General features: G+C 40.8%; 1 protein-coding gene and 1 long non-coding RNA gene across 6 annotated transcripts in view; one reads left to right on the top strand and one right to left on the bottom strand.

Annotated features, from left to right (window-relative positions):
• Positions 1 to 768: 768 nt before the first annotated feature.
• LOC127388645 (uncharacterized) lies at positions 769 to 10,703 on the bottom strand. The gene is made up of 2 exons (XR_007890422.1): positions 8,316 to 10,703; positions 769 to 5,697 (listed from the first exon to the last, which is right to left on the bottom strand). It is a non-coding gene; the product is annotated as an uncharacterized LOC127388645 (long non-coding RNA).
• A 111-nt stretch (positions 10,704 to 10,814) lies between these two features.
• The window catches only part of MON2 (MON2 homolog, regulator of endosome-to-Golgi trafficking), an 87,768-nt gene continuing 77,876 nt past the window's right edge, over positions 10,815 to 20,706 (top strand). For all 5 annotated transcript variants that reach the window (XM_051628329.1, XM_051628302.1, XM_051628294.1 and 2 more), the window contains exon 1: positions 10,815 to 11,036. In XM_051628329.1, the coding sequence (XP_051484289.1) occupies positions 10,926 to 11,036 (111 nt within the window). In that variant the 5' untranslated portion in view covers positions 10,815 to 10,925. The remainder of the gene's footprint in view (positions 11,037 to 20,706) is intronic.

Below are 20,706 nucleotides of genomic sequence, written 5' to 3'. Positions count from 1 at the left end.
GGACCTCTTGTTTTAGCTGGCTTCGGACAGCCTTCTGGATGCTTTGGTGCCCATCAAGAAAGCTGCCAGATACTACCCTGCCAGATGATGTAGAAACATCTGCATCTACAGCTAGTTGCTAAGAGGAAGGGAGCAACCCCTTCTAGCTTTCCCAGCAAGTTTGTACTTTGTTACAGAGCACATTGTATTTTTTAAGTGTTTTGAAATCTTTAAGGGGAAGTCAGTATAGACAGGCAAAGAAACTAATTAGCAAACATGCCAGTTTTCTCCAAAAATTATTCTGCCTTCTTTGATGTCAGATTCTGTAATGTCAGGGTATGGTTTCTCATAGTTTCTAAATACTGGTTACTTTGACAAAGAGAATCACGATAAATGTAGTGAGACAGGATGACTATGAAAGCTGTATTTGTTAGAATAAGCATATTCAGAAATCTGCAGGCAAAGGGCATTCTTCAGATTTTTTTAGTCCTTTTTCCTTAGGATGTAAACAGATTGTGAAAATATTTCCACTTCCTTAGTTCCAATATTAAATGCTTTGCTGGCACCACATGCTCCTGAGGCAGGCAGAGGCCTGCCTTATTGAAATAACAACTTGTAACAGCATGGCACCTCCAGAAGAGTACAAATGTGACAAATTTATGAACACTCATTCATTAACTAGGGAATGAACTGGGTGACTCTATGTCAGGTAGCATCAACAAACATCCTGGGCCAAATAATGCAAAAGCTGATAGAGGACTCAAATAATAAAGAATTCACATTAGCCAGTATGGTTTTCTGAAAAGTAAGTTCCTTTATTCTTTTGGGAGTTTTTATTATTTTGTTATTATGGATTTTCTACTTTAAAAGGAGAATCGATAAGGATTATAGCACAAGTGTATGTAGGATTATTCAAGTGCTTGTCACTTAATTATCACATGAAGTATCACATTACTCTCAGCAAAACATGAGCATTACACAGTATCACACAATACCAAGAATAGGAGCTGACCAACAATCTCAAAATAGTTTCCATTAGGAATATGGGGATTATTGAAGAAACTGGTGGCACTTGGTCTTAAATTAATGTTTTTATTCAGTATATAAAACATTCAGTTCATATCTACAGAAGGTGGGTTGTATCCCAGAAAGTGGCAAGTACCCTTAAATCCTGTGCAGACCTGGTGGACAAGTAATTCAGCATGAGCTCCCAACGAGAAACACTGGCATATGAATTTATCCGTGGATGCATAAGCAGAAATTAAAAGTTAATTTAATCTTCCTAGGTCAGTGGTAAGGATACTGGGAAAATATACTACCTTTTAGAAGTTCAGCTTGTAAATTAGGAGACATTACAGAAAAAAAAAAGTTGCAACCTCTAAGCAAACACATTTGCACTAATGGATATAAAGAATTGTTTCCTCAGACTTCTGAGAAGTGCCTCAGTTTTTGTGCAGTACTTCATGAGGGAGAGCATAGCTATGCAGGAGGAATTGGAGAGAAACGTTCAAAGAACTAATGGTTCAAAACTGAAACTACACAATCTGAAAAGAGATATAGGTGTGGGAGTTTTATGCAATTACTTTTTAACAAGAAGGTCAGAGAACAACCAGCAGAGGCAAATGATGGGTGTCATGTTAACCCTGGGCTGGATGCCCTCCCTGGGCTAAGGAGGGAGGCAGCCCATCCTTCCCCTGCCTGGAGATGTAGTCTGAGCAATCTGCCTCAGCTTTGAGATCTGTGAATCTGCAAATACCCTTTCTTTTCAGAGAAATGTTCCTCCCTCTTCAGACCAAATGGTACCTCTTAAAAATCACTTCAGTTTTGAATGGAGACCTGTATCTGTAGTAGTATCAGCATGGTTTGAGGGAAGACTTCACTCAGTAGTGTTTTAAGAATTAATTAATATGGGAATAAAACTCACACTCTTGTTTCAGGGTAGCAAACAGTAGGATTTTTCTTCTGTCTCCAGGACAATTTTTGTTAATGCACAATTACCTGTTCAGACATGCCCTTTTTGAAAAATGCACAGTTCCTTAAAAATGAAAATTAAAACCTACCCACAGTGGAACCAAAACAAGGTCTCCAGCCAGCGCTGGGGGGCACAAAGGCATTTTCCAGAAAACAATGAACGGTGTCTGGAAAGAATTCAGCTGAGCTATGCTTGTTTTCAACACCTGTCAATGTTATGAATACATACTGTGCTGTGGGTGTTGTGTGAGTGTGAGTATGTCTCTTGGCTGAGAAGAAAGTCTGCAAACAGAAGAGACAGTAATTGGTAACTTTATCATCTGTATCTATTAAAAAACAAATGCAAAGACTATCCCTTCTGCCAACTCGCATAAACGTTTCTTAGTGGTACTCAAGAAATACACAGTTTAGGACTGCTCATACCGGACTGGTTTCCTTGTGCAATTTGCTGAGTAAGAGGAAAAGGTATTTGGATCCTATTTGAGTTCTGCTCCCCCATTCCAATGTTTAGCCCATACCCACGGCTAAACTGAAGTTTAACTAAGTTAAGACCAGTTAAGCTAAACTGATCTCTCACCCAATGACCCCTCCCAAGCCAAGGAGGGGAATAAGGAAGAGGAGCCCTGTGGGCTGAAATACAACCGGTTTTGATGAAATAACAAAACTTAGACAAACAACAACATGAAGTCAATAAGCTTGTACTCAGCCTAGACCTTGCAAGTACCAGGAGCATTAGGCCAAGAGGGGGTAGCCCCAGGAAAGCGGACTCTCCACCCTCCCCATTTATACTAAGGTAGGACACCCCTGTTAGCCAGCATGGGACAATTGCCCTGACCTGAGCTCCCAGATGACAGAGCTACCACTGGCCCGCCCTCCATGGCTGGCCTAGGATCCTGTCCCAGCAAAACTAGGACAATGGGGAAACAGCAGCTTCCATACTGGCCAGTAGAAGTTACACAGCATTGCTACCTTATAGTTGCATTTGCCAGATCAAATAAAAAGCATTAGTCACGTTGACTAATTTTGCATTACCTAAAAAGCTGCCCAGTGAATTAAGTGAGGTGTCTGCATAACCTACTTATTTGGTGAGACTGATGTCCTGAATAACTTCACCACACATGATATGGATCCTAAATACAACTTATGGAGCTGAGACCTAGATTCAGACACAGTTTTCAAAAGTGTACTAGGGCTGTTGCTAATGGCAGAACAATTTTCACATCTTTTACTTAAAAAAATTCTTGGCCTCCAATGACTTTCTGGCCTCTGGCACTATGTGAATGTTGTTGGGTTCTACTGTAAAATAAAACCATTTATATACTACTGTTTTCGTTTTCCAAATTCTCAATTAAGAAAATCTTGTGAACATTTTAGATTAATGAATTACAGCTGGGCAATAAAGTAAATAGAAATGTTTTGATCAAACCTAATAAAAATATTTGGATTTCTGATGCCTATAATGCACAACAATCACATTTAACTGGTGGGATGGAGAAAACAAAACTTTCTTAATAAAATATCCTTAATTGTTGAATTAACTTCTTTTTACACAGTTGAAGGAAATTAGATGTATATGTTGAGATTTGGTGTAGGAAATTACACCTTAGAAGTTGTTTTCAGGAAATGTGACCTTAGACATTTCTGTAATATTTTTCAGATAAGGTAGCAGAGATTAAGAAGTAAATAAATAAAAAGTTTGTAGAACTACTTACAAGCATTTGGTAATGCATTTGGTTACCCTCTCTCTATAATCTTTGAATTTCTGTTTGGTTAATGTCATGCTCTCTGAGACTGTAATTTAGAAGCTCATTTTTATGATGTAAGTTACTCCCTTGATATCCAGTGTGATGCATTATTATGTCCCCATTTTCCCAGTAGCATATGACAATATTATTAGAATTTGACAGACATGTTATTCTTTCCTTGAAATAAAAAGCCCACATAGACATGCCAACTTAATTTATTTAACCAATAAAAATATTCACAAAACTTCTGTGAACAATGTGCAGCTAAAAATAAACAGAAAAAAATCAGATAAAAGATGTAAATTTCCATACTTCATTCTAGAACAAACATTAAGTAATCCAATATGACTACACCAGTAGGAGATAAAAGCAAAAGAACTCATGGCAAAGAGGAAGGAATTGTGCAAAAATGCAAAAAATTATGAATCTCAGCAGGGACAAGGGCAGAGGAATGGAAAAACCTGTGCTCATGATAGAAAAGATGAATGTAACAAGTAGCTGCAGGATACTAGTAAGGAGGTGTTAGAGGATTTCAAATGCATGTTTTAAAAAAGAAGTGTCTTACAATTAAAAAAAAAAAGTAAATACTGCAAAAGTTACTGACAGGTGATTAAGAGTTAGAATCCTTGGGTTGCCTTGTAGGGAAAGAAAACAAAAGTAATTTCATTCCTAGCAACTGATTTAACTTCTTAGTGAAAGATACAGAAAACCACTAGAAAGGAAACAATCTATGGGTGATTCTAGCACATGATGAGGACATTTTGAAGTAAGACAGTAATAGAAGAGCCATACTATTTTTATATGAGTCCTCACCTAGTCGTTACCTAGAAAACTTCAGTTTATGTGTCCAAGTATTGGATAATATCCGGAGAGCAGAAGCTATATTAATAATTTTGAAGTATAGGTTTACAAAGGCAAGGTCCAAATGTCCTGAAGGGGGGAAAAATGAAGCATCAAGTGCTTTGAAACCCTACTGTAACTCTGTCAGCAAGGCTGATCCTGGCTTTCTTGACTTTCAAGCTCACCAGACATTTGTATCCCCATACTGAAGGCTGGCAGAGCTGGCGAGGACCACAGCTGTTAGGTAAAGAGTTTGACAATACTTAGTACACGCTAACTGTTAATTTTATAATTATATCATTTATCAGATCTTCTCAGGTCATGGCATGGTTTTGTTAGTTAAGACAGGAGTAGGGAAGTAAAGCCCCTAGAAATTAACAGTCATACAAATCCACTGATGACCATGCTGCCGAAGGGAAATAACACCTTGCTGAATAAGTTTCACATTCCACTTAACGATCCATCCAGTATCTCCAGGGCTTGGCTCTCAGCTGGAACAGCCAGTGTTCATACCTAAAATTTCCTATGCCCCAGCCAACAGCAGTCAGCCAAAAGCACATCCACACACTGGCATGAGGAAATGGACAAGCTCATCCACCGTGCCCTGGGAGTGGGTTTCAGAAAGGAGCTCCCATTTGTGAAATACCAATTACAACTTCTGGTAATGTTCCCCAAACACCACTACTAACTATGAAATTGCCACATGTATGCATCCTTGGATCCAGATGTAGCTGCTTGCACATGACCCAGGATGTAGATACATACTATGGCATAGCCCTGCTTTATTGGAAATAGACATTCACTTGTGGAGGTGAACTGTAGAATCATTTTAGTACAAAGGAAAGCATTTGGCTCTTTATGATAGGATTTCTTTGGCTGCCTTCCAAATTCCCTGAGAAATGTTTATCTGTTTTGACTCCACCTGAGTAACAAAATTTCTTCAGACTGCTGCTTATAAACATAGCCACACATGCAGCCATACAAATACTCATCTCAAGGGCAAAGTCCTCTGAATGAAATCAGAGGTCTGTAATTTTCATAAAGCAGCAAAGACAAGCATAATATGTGAGGTAAATCCAGGCCTCTTTACCAAACAGCTCTTCACCAGGATCTCTTCCACAAGAAATCTCTAATCCTCACGGTTTACCACAGAAAGAACTGCCTGTAAAATAAAGGCATGGTCACACTTCAGTCATCTTTGCAAACAGTCGTGCTGAAGGCTTCAGAAGTACACGGCCATATCAAGCCTTTTCTAGGCTGGTCCTGAGTTAGCTACAAATAAAGTTGGTCACACCAGCGGCGTAGCTGGGGTAGTGTGAGAAAAAAATAATACTTCTGTAGCCTGCTGGCCTCCATGCTCCTTATGTGCATGAGTGTAGTGAGTGTATCTATTTTTATAACTAGTTTCTGCATTTCATAGATAAAACTGCAATGCTTGCACCATAGACAGAGGCCACCTTCAACACAAAGGACCAAACACTCATTCATTAGATGGAAAACTCTGCTGTATCAACCATATCCCTCAGCAGCCCCAGGGCTGCAATCTGGAACGATTATCTTAAAAAAGGATTCACCAAAGCCTGGGGAAAGCATCCAGCAGCTTCTCCTCTCTGCTGCAGCAGCCAGAAGGAATTATTTTTACACAAGGGATCACCTTTATTCTCTCTGGTCTTGCTTTGTGATCAGCAGCTTGTCTGTAGGCTACTAGGTATCTGGAAATAATTTTCACACAAGCTGAAGAAATAAAAAGGTAATGACTGAAGAGATATAGGTCAGTTTTTGCCAAATAGATGAGAGAGTAGCAAAATAAACAAGACTGCAGCACAATGCATATTTCCGACATTCTTGATGGGCATTTTATGTTATGCATCTTGCAGTCAGAACAAGATATTCCAGAAAAGACTTCTCCCAGGACTGCAGCTGATTCACTGTCCACTGCAAGAGCTCTGGATCAAATAACATTGTTTCAAATCATAACTCTAGGCATATCTACAACACATCTATGCCTTTATTTCTAAAGCAAAATTCCTAATAAAGGACATGAAGACTGCAATAAATTGAAATTGCAAGAAGGGCAACAAGTTTCTTCATCCTTGGACCGTGACCTCAGGCTGTGCTGAGTTAAGATGATAGCAGGGACAGTCAGCATGGGTTTTTTTTCAATGTAAACAACTGTTTAGTAAAATCTCCATTATGGTTTTGGTATTTCCTACACTTGGCAGAAAAAAAGAACATATAATGAATGCAGTGCATTACATACCATGCAAGTAAAAATCACAGGTGCTATCTGAATAGATAATAATTCTGTTATCTAATAAATAGTATTTATTGTGTAAGGGAATGAAGGAGAGATTCAGCTTAACACACAGAGTAAGGTTTGTTTGCCAGGCCAGCTGCATACTTCCTGTGTGAGCTGAAAAAATTATTTAATCTGTCCTGACTCATGCTCAGTTTTAAGTGTGAAGGGTATGGGAACTGCTGCTGAGATTTTGTGAGTATCACGTATCTGTTTGTGTTGATACGCTACTAGCTCTAGGACACCAATAAATTAATTCAAGCAGTGGCCAGCAGTTCTTTCTCAGAAAGGACATTAAAATGTTCAGCTGATTCTATTACCAGTACTTGAAAGGGCAATGTGGAAAAAAAAACCACTGCTTTGAGAATCTGTTTGGACAAGATTCAGGCAGGAAAAATTGAGAAAACTGCTTTGCTGGCTGGCTACACAAGTCATGGAAACATCTGAGCCTCTGGTTGAGAGATTTGTGTGTAGGCCCTGAAGTGACCAGACTGTAACTCAACAGGGAATCATTGCTGAGTGTCAAATACACGTCACAGTTCTGACATCCTGGGAATTGCTACTTAACATTTTTGTCATTGACTGTAAAGATAATGTCACATAATTACTGATTGTTTGCTATGACAAAGAAGATGATTCACCAACAGATAGCAGCTGGGATTGCTGTTCCAGTTGACTACACAAAGTAAGATGTGTATTAACTGCAAACACACACAAAAAAAGTGTACTAACATAAATATATGCTCACACCTCTGCAGAAAGGATTAAAGGCTAGACTCACGAGCAGTCCATGCTAGAAACACTATCATATTCTATTTTGCCTCTGTGTAACGTAGCAACAGAACTCTGTTCTCATATTCAAAGCCTGCATCTGCATACATCTATCAGGATGTAACTAGAAGTGAACACCTGAAATTAATACGGCCAAATGCCATCCCCTGGTTAATTGAATCAAAGGGGCTGATGCACATCATTTGGAATGAACATGAACGCTGGTTCCAGGAGGTAATTTAATGAATCACAATAGGTCTCACAAGCATTTTTGTTGGTAATTAGGGTCACATAGCTACAGGGAATTATTTAAATCATCCCACTGCCCATCACAAAATAACATATAATTTAATAACATAGCAAACAACAATATAATAATTGCAATACAAATTCAGCTTAACAACTAGCATTTTTAGCTTGCTAGTCAAGAAATGTGCCCTCAGAGATGTCCACACACACTGCTCCACTTCCCAACTCAAAAGCAACTTGAATTGAAACTGAGGGATTTAAAACATATTGGAAGACAGGCAAGCACTTTTTATCTATTACAATGAAATGCAACTACAAGAATCTAATCCGTGTCACTTAAAAGGAACCTGGCTAATTCAAATAGTATAACCGCTCTTGTTTAGCTTAACTAATAAATCTTCTGCATTTACAAAAGGCATACATCAAAACAGTTAGAAAGATTATCTTGTGTTTGAGATACTCACATGAGATTCAGGCACGTGTGTAGTTCCCAGTTCTCGTACTCAGCAGATCTGTTTTCTCTTCAGTAACCCCTTGTACAATTCATTTCCAACCCTGTGAGCAATCTTGCTGTATTTGGCTTGCCAGGCTGAGCAGAGTGAGTGTCAAAGCTGGCAATTGAAAAGAAATGTATGATAAATCTACATGATAAAAAGTGAAGTCAGCAAATAAAACAAACTTTAAACTAAATCACTGAGATTTAACTATCAAAGATGGAGCCTGCAGGAAACCAGTATGGCATACAATCTGGTACATACTAACTTGTTTGTTTTCCATGTGATTAATCTCAATTCTTGCTGTCTCATCAGTGTTAAAAGGGGAACATGGCCATATGACAGTCTTCCACATCTTCATTTTAATTAACAGGGATAATAATGACAGTGGGATGCTTTAACTCAAGATGTGACATTAAGACAACTTCTACTCAAAATACTGACTGCCTTTTCATAAGAAAGGCAGTGTTCTAGAACAGTTTACTGACCCTCATTTCACAAGAAATTTTAATTGTTTTAATTTAGGCAGACAAGTAGAATCAAGGAGCACCAATATGCCCACACCTTTACCATGTACCGTAAATGGATGGAAAATTCCAAACAAGAAGGAAGTAAATCATTAAAACTTACCTAAGAAATACCTATGCATAGTCAATAATTAATTGACTCATTCTCCTAGGAAATCATCCATGGTTCATATTTAAGTATTTGGACTGGTCAGGGAATTGCCAACAGGACTGAAGCCCAGAGTAGCAGCACTTAGATGGGAAAATCCTTACCAAAATTCTTACTGGCTAAGCTTGTAAATCGTGCTACTTGTTTAAGTCAGCATATAAAAATCAAAGCTTTTGTGAATACGGACCGATGCATTTTGAAAGCACAACAGTGTTACGCAGTAACAGTTCTTAATTTTACTAAACACAGGGGTGAAATCCTAATTCCTTGTCTGAAGGCACGTAAAGTTTGACCACCTAATTCAGTTGTGCCAATATTATATGCTGTTTTAAAAATTCTCATTTATCCAGTCCTGTCTAGTTTTCCACCAGTAATTTGAAAATTATGTAAAAATAAGGATCTTAAAATATTACTTAGAAAGCAATTCTGCACTTTTTTGCCTTATAAAGCACACCTAAAAATTTATGTCTACAGGTGCAGTGTACAATGCTGTGCCAGTGGGAGCCCGTTTACTGTATGATTTGCAGTGTATGTCACAGTAAATGAACCTAAATGTACAAGTAGGGATGCTCAGATCTGTGAGATGTTCTTTTCCCTTTTTCATAGCAATACTCTCTCACACACACAAAGGAAATCTTAAAACACTCTCTGCATAAAAGATTTTCAGGGAAGTCTGCAGAAAAGCTGTTATATACATTTATTTTAAAAAGTCAGACAGTAAAAATTTATTCTCCATTCTGTCACTTTCTAACTTGTTTTCAAGATTCCCAAGTTTAAAAATTACAGACTATAGAGACTCAAGGATGTTTTCCAGCTCCCTGACTTTATGAAAGGGCAGCAGGACCGTGCTGCATTACAGGTAGGCAGACACTGCAGCACAGCATGTACAGCAAGTAGAATATGGAAAAATAGTTGCTGCAGGGACAAAAACCTCCGTCAAATGTTCGATGTTGAATGGTGTCCTCCAGCAGGAAGATCCCAGGCAGTGCTCAGGCTTCTAGCCTTTGCTGTGGCTGAAGTTACACGGGATGCAGGACCAGACGCAACAGGTCCCGGCTGGAGAGTCCCTGCCCGCTGTTCGGGTGCCTGCCTTTTAATATGGGATAAAAAACGCTCCTTGGAAAGCGTTTGGATTTCAGAGGGACAGTGCTGAGCAGCTGCTGGTGGCAAGGAAGGTACCCGGGACCGACTGCCCCCTGCCCCTCTGCTTTTGCCCTGCTTGTGTTTATCTCCAGACTTCCCGGAAGGATTCGCTCCGGCTTCCCCGGGAGAAAGCCGTGGAGCTGGGCACGCGCACGGCTGGCGGAGGGCACAGACCTTCCCTCCCGCCAGGAGCAAGCAAAGTTCACGATTCACAAGGAAAACGTAACAGCGTTTTGTTCTCCAAACCGCACTCGGTGCCGACCTCTCCCCGAGAGCCGGACTCAGCCCGGGGCGGTGGCTGCCGAGGCCCAGGGGCAGGGGCCCCAAGGCCAGGCCAGCCCGCCTCACCACCCCCCCCGGCCACTCTTCGCCGACGCAACACGTTGTTCCCTCTCCGCCCGCAGCTCCCCGGCGGTGCCGGACCCCGACGGCCCGGGCCCCGGACCCGCCTCCTGCCTCTCATGCCGGCCGGGCACGGGGACAGCGACGCAGCGAAGAAGGCGCAACAACGGCCGGCACGGCGGGCCCCGGGCGGCGGGCCGGGCCGGGTCGCGGTGCCGCCCCCGCGCCGTGTGTGCGGAAGCGGGCCTGACGCGCGGCGCCCGGCATTGTGGGAGCGGGGGAGCCGCGGGGAGGGGCCGGGGCCGGGGCTGACGGGTTCCGGTGTCGGGCGCAGACGTGTCGGCCGGGGCCGCGGAGCGAGGAGGTGCTGCCCGTGCTCGCTCGGAACAGCGCCCGGCCCGGGGCCGGCCCGCTGGCGCCATGTCCGGGACCAGCAGCCCCGAAGCCGTGAAGAAGCTGCTGGAAAACATGCAGGGAGACCTGCGGGGCCTGAGCCTGGAGTGCCGGAAGAAATTCCCCCCTGTCAAGGAGGTGAGGGGTGGGCTGCGCTGAGACGGGCCGGGCGGCGGGGCCGCTGCGGGGGCCCGGCTGGGGCGGGGCTGCCGGCGTGCCCCTGCACCCGCCGCCGGCCGGGTCTGTCCTGCGCGGCCGAGCGCTGCCGAGCGCTGGCTCTGCCGTGTGTGTCTGCCCGTCGCTGTCTTTGATGGGGGATCGAGGCAAGGGACGTGGGCCGGGCTAGTTCCCCTCAGGGAGAGGGGCTGACAGGGGCGGAGCGGGGGCAGCTCTGCTTCACCCCCAGCGTCCTCCCGGGGGAGAGAGGCAAAGTTTGGCTTGGCTGTCTCAGCATCTCCTCACGAAAGTCGCCCGCGGGCGGGCTGGGTGCTGAGGCTTCGGGCAGGCACCCAGAGAGTGGGCTGGTCGGGGGGAGAGGAGAGGTGACCGCACCGGTGAGGCCGCCCCTCCGGTTCCGGTGGGTCCCGGGGCCCGCTGAGTCCCCTGCCAGCTGCGTGGGTGGCGGGTGGTCGCTGGCACAAGGGCTGATGTGACCCCGCAATGGTGTGGTTACACCGGGGAGGCTCAGGAGACACAGCCTTGCAGTTCACTTTTTTTTCTCCCTTAATAAAATAAAATAATAAATCGTGTAATAAATCTGTGCTAGTAGGTTTGCATGATTTATTTTTCAAACCTCAGTTTACTCAGCATGCAGTTCTGTGACTTCAGTAATCTTGATGAGCCAGACTACTGTAACTGAAGGGAAAATACATTTTAACCATGTCTTTCTATAGTGTGTTTACACAGTCAGCTTAACTTTTCCCCTATCAGTAGTTTGCCATTTAAAAATATTTTTTTTCTATGCAATGCTGGGAGGGAAGATACTAATATGTTAACAGATTAAGGTGTAGAACCAGAAAGATATCTGGGAAAATACGGTGAAGACTCTCAGTTTGGAAGAAAGGAATTACGTATGTAATGTGACTTTAGTTCCAATTAAGTGATAGCATCTTTAATGTTGTATGAAGTACTGTACACTTAGGAGATGAATTGGAGCTAATGGCTGGGCTTGTTTTGAAAGACATGAAGCCTCATGCTGTGACAGAGCACCTTACGTGACTGTAGTTTGCAGAGGAACATCAAGTGTGTTTGAGAAATTGTGTATGGTCACAGAAAAACTAGAGAAAGTTCTGATCAGTTCTGAGAAATTATGTGTGGTCACATGTAAATAAGAAAAAGTTGCTGTCAGTGGGAAAGAAACTCGAGTGTTTGTTGGAGGGAGGTGGGGTGCAGCTCCCAATTTTTTCTATGTAGTACTGGTGTGACTGAGTAAGTTGTCTGAACAGGTTTCCCCACTGTGCTAATGGTTACTTATTTCAAGATCAACAAAGTAGGTGGGTATTGTAATTCTTATGCTAGTGTTTTTAATAGTGGTTCCTTATATTTGCCATGCTGAAGATTAGAGTAGCTCCTGCAGTTCTTGATACTTGGTCAGCATGTTTGTTGTATTCTTGTGGAAGTACAACTTTTGTGTTGTTTCCTTTTACATCTCCACAGCAGTTTGCATAGCTTCATTAAGAACACTCAACAGATTTTCACAGTTGTCTGGAGTTCAGATAGATTTATGGAATAGTATTGAAAAGTGTTTATGAAGAGTTGGGACTCTTTCTACTATGAGTTGTGAGCTCTTACAGAGATATGAGGTGAGAGCAGTTCTACAGTAGGATGTATAATATAGTTGCAGGAAACGATCTTACTTCCTCACTTCTGGAAGCCATTTTTTTTTGTTCTAGTTTTAAAGGAAATGGGTCCTTTTCTGTCAAGTTTCAATGACTAAACAGGCATTCTAATTGCATACATTGCTTCTGATCATGATTTGATCTGGCTAGAGAGATCAGAGAAATGGCATGTTCTTCTTACTTGGAACAGTACCAGCTTTTTGAAACACAGGCTTTGAAAAACCAAATTCCTGCTACTTGTAATCTCAGTTTTTTTGCTTGCAGTGTAACTTGGCTATCCTCGTCACTACCACACGCAATGTAATTTATGAGTTTATCTTGCAGCTGATGTGTGTACGTCCATGTCACCTAATAAACTTATCATACTGTGATAAAGCTATTGAAAAACTCCTAGTCCAAAATTATTAGTTATGAGCTGTATCATAGTTGTTAGATTTGATAGGAGTTTTATGAAGGTAAGCTGCTTCTAATGATCTTTCCAATCTCTGACGTAATCTAAAATTTTGCTCACAGCTATTTGTTATCGTCAGCCATTTCTAAAATGTTTTGTCTGTTCTCTGTTTAAATTCTGCAAAACAATTTTAGCTGGTAGGTTTGCTGCTGACAGAAGTGGTGGTGTAGTTCTCAATTCTACTTGTAGCTCAAATTTGAGTGAATACTTTTTAAATCAATACAGTAAGGAGCTGGAAAGTTGTATGATCAGAAAAATAGAGCCTGTTTTCACTTTTTAAAGGTCCTTCTAATGTATGTTACTACAAACTAATGCCATATCTATTAGGTACAGAGAGACCAAAACAATATTAAATTATTATTTGAACAGGCAATTAGATGACGTAGCTGAAAAGCTTTATTGGAATTTTTTCTTGGGAGGAATGGGAAGGGGGTCTGGATGCAGCTGTGGGAATCCCACAGACTGTGGGATTTACACTTTATCCTCAGTTAGGAGCTGGAAGCAAGGTCTTAACACGTTGTTGAAAATGGAACTTGAAGTCTGCACTGTATTAAGCACTTTGTCTCCTATTTTTCTGTTACTTCTGAGTCTGTAAAGTTTTTTTAGTAGGTCACCGTTATGTGGAAATCATGTAGCTCTAAGTTCACTCACTTGCAACAGTGGATTCTGAGGTTTTTGCTGACTCTGTGATAATCTGTTAAGAAATACTGAAATGATGAGTTTCTCCCAGTGTTAAATTTATGACACAAATACGTGGCAAACTTCCTTTCTGTTAGTTAGAAGGAGCTTTTAACTAATAACTGAATGCATTGTTGGCTCCAAAGCAATCCACACCTCATCTCTGCTCCATGTGACAAATACTACCCAAGTAGAATTTTCCTAGGTGGTGCTGCTTAATGTGTTGAGAATGGGAGCTATGGAAAGAATCTGTGGGTTTGAATTTGTGTTGCTGATGATGTTTGGGGATTAACTAACATGCTAGACTTACTTTTCTTAAGGGTGTGGGGAATATCCATTACTATTAGAATTCAGACCCAGATCTGTTTGTTACTAGGTGATTTTCCTGTTTGATACTTCCTCAGATCAATACAGACTACAGAAGTACACTAAGTGTGAAAGCTCTGTTCTGTGACCAAGGAGTGATTTGGTGGTTACATCTGTGATATGCCAACAAATAATGACATTGCTGAAAAATGTATTCCTGTTTTTGCCATGTCTACTTTTCTAACTGGGAAACAAAAAATACATCAACCACAGATGTGATAGAAGCTCTGAGGGCAAAGTGTAAGTTAAATAGTATCTTTTGGAGCTTGAAATTATTGAGGATGAAGCAGTCTTTGGTACAGGCATTACTTCTGCTCATGTTATTGTAAGTAATCTGGCATTTCTTCTAGAAAGCAATACTAATTTGGACATTATTCTGTTGGTTTGGTTTTCTTTGGTTTTTTTAATCTAGTGATCTAAGCTTTGCTCTGTACTAGAGAATGTTGTAATGCTTCTAACTCTGGACTGAGTTATTTGGCACACGCATCACACTTCATAAAATATTTTAACCTGCTGGTGACTGGAGTTTGGTTATCTTGTGGTGGGTGTGTGGGAAGCTTGTGGTGCTCTTTTAGTGAATTGGAGTAAGAATTTTGTCTTACCACAAAATTAAAAATAGTTTGGTGTGTTAAATAGGTTACCTGCTGTTTCTTATTACTGAATGAAAATACTATTCTCTAAGTTGTATCTGATGTGGTTAGATAATTTCACTGCATAAAACATGTTAGAAATGTAAGGGGGAAATATTTATAATTAGCAGAAATAATGGAGTTAAAAGGGAAAATAAGTATACCCCAAAAGCTCTTCTCAGCCTGAACACCAGCCGTATCTAACTCCTTGTTGTTTACACAGATCCGCTCCAACAGTCTCAGCTTTCTAGGAGGCTTGTAGTCTCTATGTTGACTCAGGTTGTTGTTGTTTTTTCCTGACTTCTAAATAGCAGTAAAAGCAAAATGAGTTTGAAAAATATCGGAGGAGAAAACCCTCCTCTTATCCAGGTCACTTGTGCTGGTGGGAATGGGCAGGCAGGCCTGACAGGGACTGACAGGATCAGCCAGGTCCAGCTTAGATACATGGTGCGCTGGGGTCTGCCCTCTGCTTAGCAGCTGTGTAACGGCTTGCAGGTATTGGTATGTTGTAGGATGTTTGCTGCTGCAGTAATTTGGAATAGTAGGGCTGGGAAAGAAATAGTGTTCAACAACCCTCAACCTGGAAAAGCAGCACAGTTTTAGCTTTGAATGGTTTGGTCAGCTGAAGCGCTCTCTTGAGACTCCTGAAATACAGCTTTTGATAGACTCTCTGTAGGACTATAGACTCTCTATACCTCTTTGGCATACAGACATTTTTTTTTTAAATCTGTATTGTAAAAAAAATACATATATAAAAAGAATATATAGTTGTAGGAAAAATAATATAATACCCTTCTGCAATCTTACTTTCCTTCTTTTATAATAGCTCTTTTTGCAGGCAAGCAGCCTTAAAAATTCTTTGGTTAAAAGTTAAAGAATCTAGATTTGAGTGAGTTTTGGATATAGGAAACTTAAAATTATTTAACTACAGTAGAAGTGGTGTGGGCTAGCTGAGCCAAGAGATAGGATTTGCCCTTTCTGAGGGGCCGTTGTGTTCTGTGGACAAAGGTTTTATTCATACATTTCTTCCTTTGGAGTCCACTCTTGTCTGCATTGAGTGACATGCATGACAGTTTTATCCCTGGGTTAAATAATTCTCATTTTGAAGAATGATATGCTGACCCTGAAAACATCTTAGGGCTGATGCAAAAAAATTAGTTGTGAAGCTTGTCATTTTGGGGGACCTCTCTGATGTCATTGGGTAGCTGCATGAAACTACAAGGATGTCGAAGTGGTTGGTAGGATTCCTAATGCAACTGCAAGGAACAGTTTAAAAAGAATTATGTGTGAATATTAGCTGTTTGTTCTGTAACAGTATTTCAGAAAATCTGTTGTATGTAGCATAGTACACAAATCAGAGAAGGCTAAGAGGGAAAACAACATGCTGAAATGCCTTGTGATTTTGGTGTTTGAGTCACTTGATGTATCACTGGCATTGAGTGGTTTCTGAGAGCTCTACATTCATGCTATTCTTGCAGTAAAAAAGATGAGCCAAACAGACCTGGCAGAGAACAAACCTTTGTATGTAGACCATTTTCTGTAGGAGAAATCAAGTTTTGGGGCCTTCCCTTTTATTATTCTATTAAAATGGATTAAATAGTTCCAATACTGTAGCCTACAGGGAACTTAGCCTGCACTGAACTTTCCAGATTGGTTAATTTTCAGGTCTTCACACCATTAATTCAGAAGAGTGCTAATACTGTAGAGTGTTTTGTTTCCTTTAATGTGTATTCACTTAACTAGTAATTTGAATGTTCTTTTGAAATGTAGAAACTATGCTCTGTAAAATCCATATTGTTGTAATTAGACAGCTTGCTCTCCAGCATGTGTTTTGTGCATGTGACTGGAGATTATTCTGTAGCATTCTTTAGTTGCCAGCCTGTAGCTGAGCTGGTAATGTGAAACAGGTGATTCCTAATATTTCCTACAGTTCCTTTTATAATTCCCGATCTTTACCAGTTGCTGTTTCTGCTAGCTTTGTGTTTGGAATCCATTAATTTTGCAGTGTTTTTAATTCAGTATTGATCAGTGTACAGCAATATTTTTTCAAATTATATTTTTTTAAGTGTAATGTTGATTTTCTAGGGGATCTATTAAAATGCGTTCTATGCTTCAAGATTTATTATAAATCCTGCATTTAATGTAATCATTTTAGTCTTTGACAGGAAATGTCATGCGTTCAGAAATTATTCACATAATGCATGTAGACCAAATTTTTCCATCATGGAGTACGTTGCAATTTAGTGAATGAAAACATGAATAAAGTTTTTTGTATCTCGGTCTATATGTGAACTTTTCAAGTTTGACTTCAATGTAGGATTAAAGTGCCCAACTTTGAGCATCAAAGCTACCTTCGTTGATGATGCAGGCTCTGTTCGTTATGGAAGTATTATCAACGGAGCTGAGTAACTGTTCAGAGGATCTTGTAGTCCGGGGATTGATTCAGTCTGTCACCTACATATTGAGTATCTTTGCCACTTGAGAGACATTAATGTTGCTTCTTTGGCTTCCAGCAGCTGATTCAGAAGAGCATGGGATTGTCTTCCGTCTGCATGTAGTTGTCTTGGATACAGAAGTCTGAGCTTAGATTTCTGTATTGAGCCCCTGCTAGCAGGTCAGCTGAATTAGCTGAAGGAGAGGCTTTAAGATTTAAGGACCATTCCACAGAGACTAAAACTCCATTGAAATGAGAGTCTAAATTTTTCAAGTTGTGCATCTTAATCTGATTGAATGCTCATCTGCCTCCTGTGGCTTTCTTGAGACTATACAGAAAGCCTGTAGTGAGTGTTGGAATGTCTTGGTGACTGACTCCAGTTCTCAACTAGTGCCCAGACTGTCGATTGTTGTTTCCTCTTATACTGCAAGCAGGCATTGCTGTTGCTGACTGGGTGACTCTGAATATAGTATTTGTGACAAAGCCTCAGGAGTTTCCTGGTGCCATCTGCTCTGATCAGCAAGCTGAAGGCAAAATGAGTTTGAACTGCAAGTGTAAATCTCCTAAAACTCTGAAACAGGGTGTTGTGGTTTTTAATTGTCATTTTAATGATTATTGTTGTGGCAAAAGTATGTAATGAAAATTCAAGTGCTCTATTTTGGTTGATTTATATTGGGTTGCATTGTACTGGATGGATCACTCAGAAATCCATTTAATGGTAGGTGAGGGCTCCTCAAAGTATCCATATACTACATATATGAAATACCATATATTCAGATAATATATAAACAATATAGTGTATGTATCTGTAATTTCTATATCATATAATACAAAATGCAGGGTACTTCCCGATTTGACTGTGAAAGAGAAGTATAACTTAAGTTTTTGTTGCTAATTGGCTGTTTCTTCTATATCAAGTCTTGGTTAGCTTTTTTCTTTATGTCTACATCAGTACTGTTCAGTAATGAGTTGGTTTGTGTCATTTATTCTGATTTGTTCTGTTGATTTATATGTGATGTTTTTTCACCTGAGGTGCAGTATTTTGATTGTGAAATGAAACCTGGTATTAAATATTTGTATTTCATTATCTTTACCTCCATATTCACATCAAGTACGTTGCCTCCAGAGGCAACAGCTCTGAAGCAATTTAGATAAAGGTGTCACTTCTCTTGACATTGCTGATGATTAACGTTCAGGATTCTGAATTTGCTGCTGATGCAGGAAACTGACCATTTCAGAAGATTACGGACCAGAGGAGTAGTCACTCCTGTTAAGGGAAAGAGCACTTTTAATATGAGGGCAACTAATATAGTTGCAGTAAGGCTAGAAATGAACAAGGTTGTGAGTTTTCAAAAACAAAAAACTACAGTATCATAAATCTTGAATAAATGGAGAAAGTGTACAACAGGATCAGTTAATGCTTTTATTTTTTTCTCAAAGCATTGGAGCCCTACTAGCTGAGAATGTCTCCATCCTTGAGTAGAGTCAAGTCTAGCAGGGACTGGAGTTTGGTATCCTCAGCTGTGTTGTGCCTGTTGTTAGAATCAGAAATGCGTACTATTTAGTTCCTTCACTGAGCATAAGTAGAACATGATGTAGATTAAATCAGAACATTTGCTTCTGTCTGAGGTAAAGCATGAAAAGCTGAAGAAACTACTTTGTATATTAATAGAGACTGATCGTCTGTTTGCAGTTACTTGTCTTGTATATTCTAAATAAAGGTGATAGAAAGCAACCATGTTGATTTTTGTACTTAAAAAAATAATCAGGCTGTTCAACAATTCACCTAAATCATATGTTCCAGATTAAAAAATTGGAAAACTATAGCTGTTTTTGTATTGAAGGTTTAGTGATAGTGAAAAGGGTCTAGCAAAATACAATTTTGAATTTATAATAGTATTTTATCATTGTTGCTAAGATTCTGTGGAAGAAAAACTACAGTGAAAAACTTGTGCGGGAATTGTAGAGTATGAAGTGATTTGAAAGGAGTATTACTGCTTTTGGTGTTTCCTGCCTTCATTCTCTATTTGTACATATATCCAGGATGAAGCATACATGTGAACAACAATTGCAAACTGCTTCGTGTTCCCTACAGCCTTCCTTTAGGAAGCTGTGGACTGTAACAAGCCCTTCCCTTAGTCTTGTATTCTTCATGCTGAACAAGTACAGTTCTCGCAGCACTTCCTTATCTGTTCTCCATCCCCCAGCTGTCTTGGTAAACTTCCAGTGAACTTGCTCCATCAGTATCTTTCTTTCACTGGGGAGGCTAAAACTGGTTGTATTACTACTACAGCAGTAGTCCCACCAGAGCCAAATAGAGGGAAGGACTCCCTTGACGTGCTGCCTATGTACTTGTTAATTCAGCCCTGCATGCAGTTGGCCACCCTTGTTGCAAGGCTTCACTGCTGACTCTTGGTTCCACTTTGTTGTCCACCAGGACCCTGGATGATTTGCTGCAAAGCCAGCTCCCAGCCTGTACTGGTTCATGGAGTTGGACTTTGCATTGGCCTTTGTTGAACTTAATTAGTTTTGTACTAGCCCATTTCTCAGCCTATCTGGGTGCCTCTGAGTACAGCCCCCCGCCCCTCGAATATTCAACAGTACCCTGAATTTTATATTTGTCTGCAGATTCTATGCCTTTATCCAGGTTGCTAGTAAAGATGTCAAATGGTATTAATCTCAGTATCAGTCCCTGAAGAGCACCACTAGTAACTGGATATAAGCTGGACTTTATACCATTTACAGTTACCCTTTCAGCTAGTCTTCCCCCCACTTTACTGTCCACTTGTCTGTCTCACCAGTTTGACTATTAGGACACAATTAGAAGTTGCATCAAAGGCCCTGCTATAGTCAAGATATAAAATGCGTAGTGCTCTCCCCTTACCCATACAGCCCATCGTCTCATGATACAACACAGTGGGGTTGGTGAGGTCCATGCTAAATTCACGTTGGCTGTTTCTAGTCATCTTCTTGCCCTTTACGTACTTACGAATGGCTTCCGGGAGGATTTGGTCCATAACCTTCCCAGGGTTGGAAACTGACTGGCCTCTAGTGCCCTGAATGCTCTTCTGTGCCCTCCCTTGAGATGCGTGTGGCGCTTGCCTCTCTCTGGTCATCAATAACCTTCCCCAGTCACCATCCTTTTGAAAGAGAGTGTCCTTTGGATGCCATTGTCCCCATGGTTCATGGGCTTCTGTGTTTCCCATTGACTTAAGTACTACCTGCTTGCATCTACCTTTATGGCAAGTGGTGCTTCCTTTCCACAGATTCTGCTGATAGTTTTTTCTCCAAGCCGGTAGAAGGTGAGCAAGTTCTAAGCCAAATACATTAAATCATTCAATATAATAAATCCCTACGAGTGCATAGTGCTGTCAGATCAGAACTGGCATTTCACCAGTTTAAATCACAGGTA

This window comes from Apus apus, chromosome 1 (genome assembly GCF_020740795.1).
Source record: "Apus apus isolate bApuApu2 chromosome 1, bApuApu2.pri.cur, whole genome shotgun sequence".
Taxonomy (NCBI): domain Eukaryota; kingdom Metazoa; phylum Chordata; class Aves; order Apodiformes; family Apodidae; genus Apus; species Apus apus.
The sequence above is the reverse complement of the archived record's forward strand: the minus strand, read 5'-3'. Positions and strand labels throughout refer to the sequence as shown.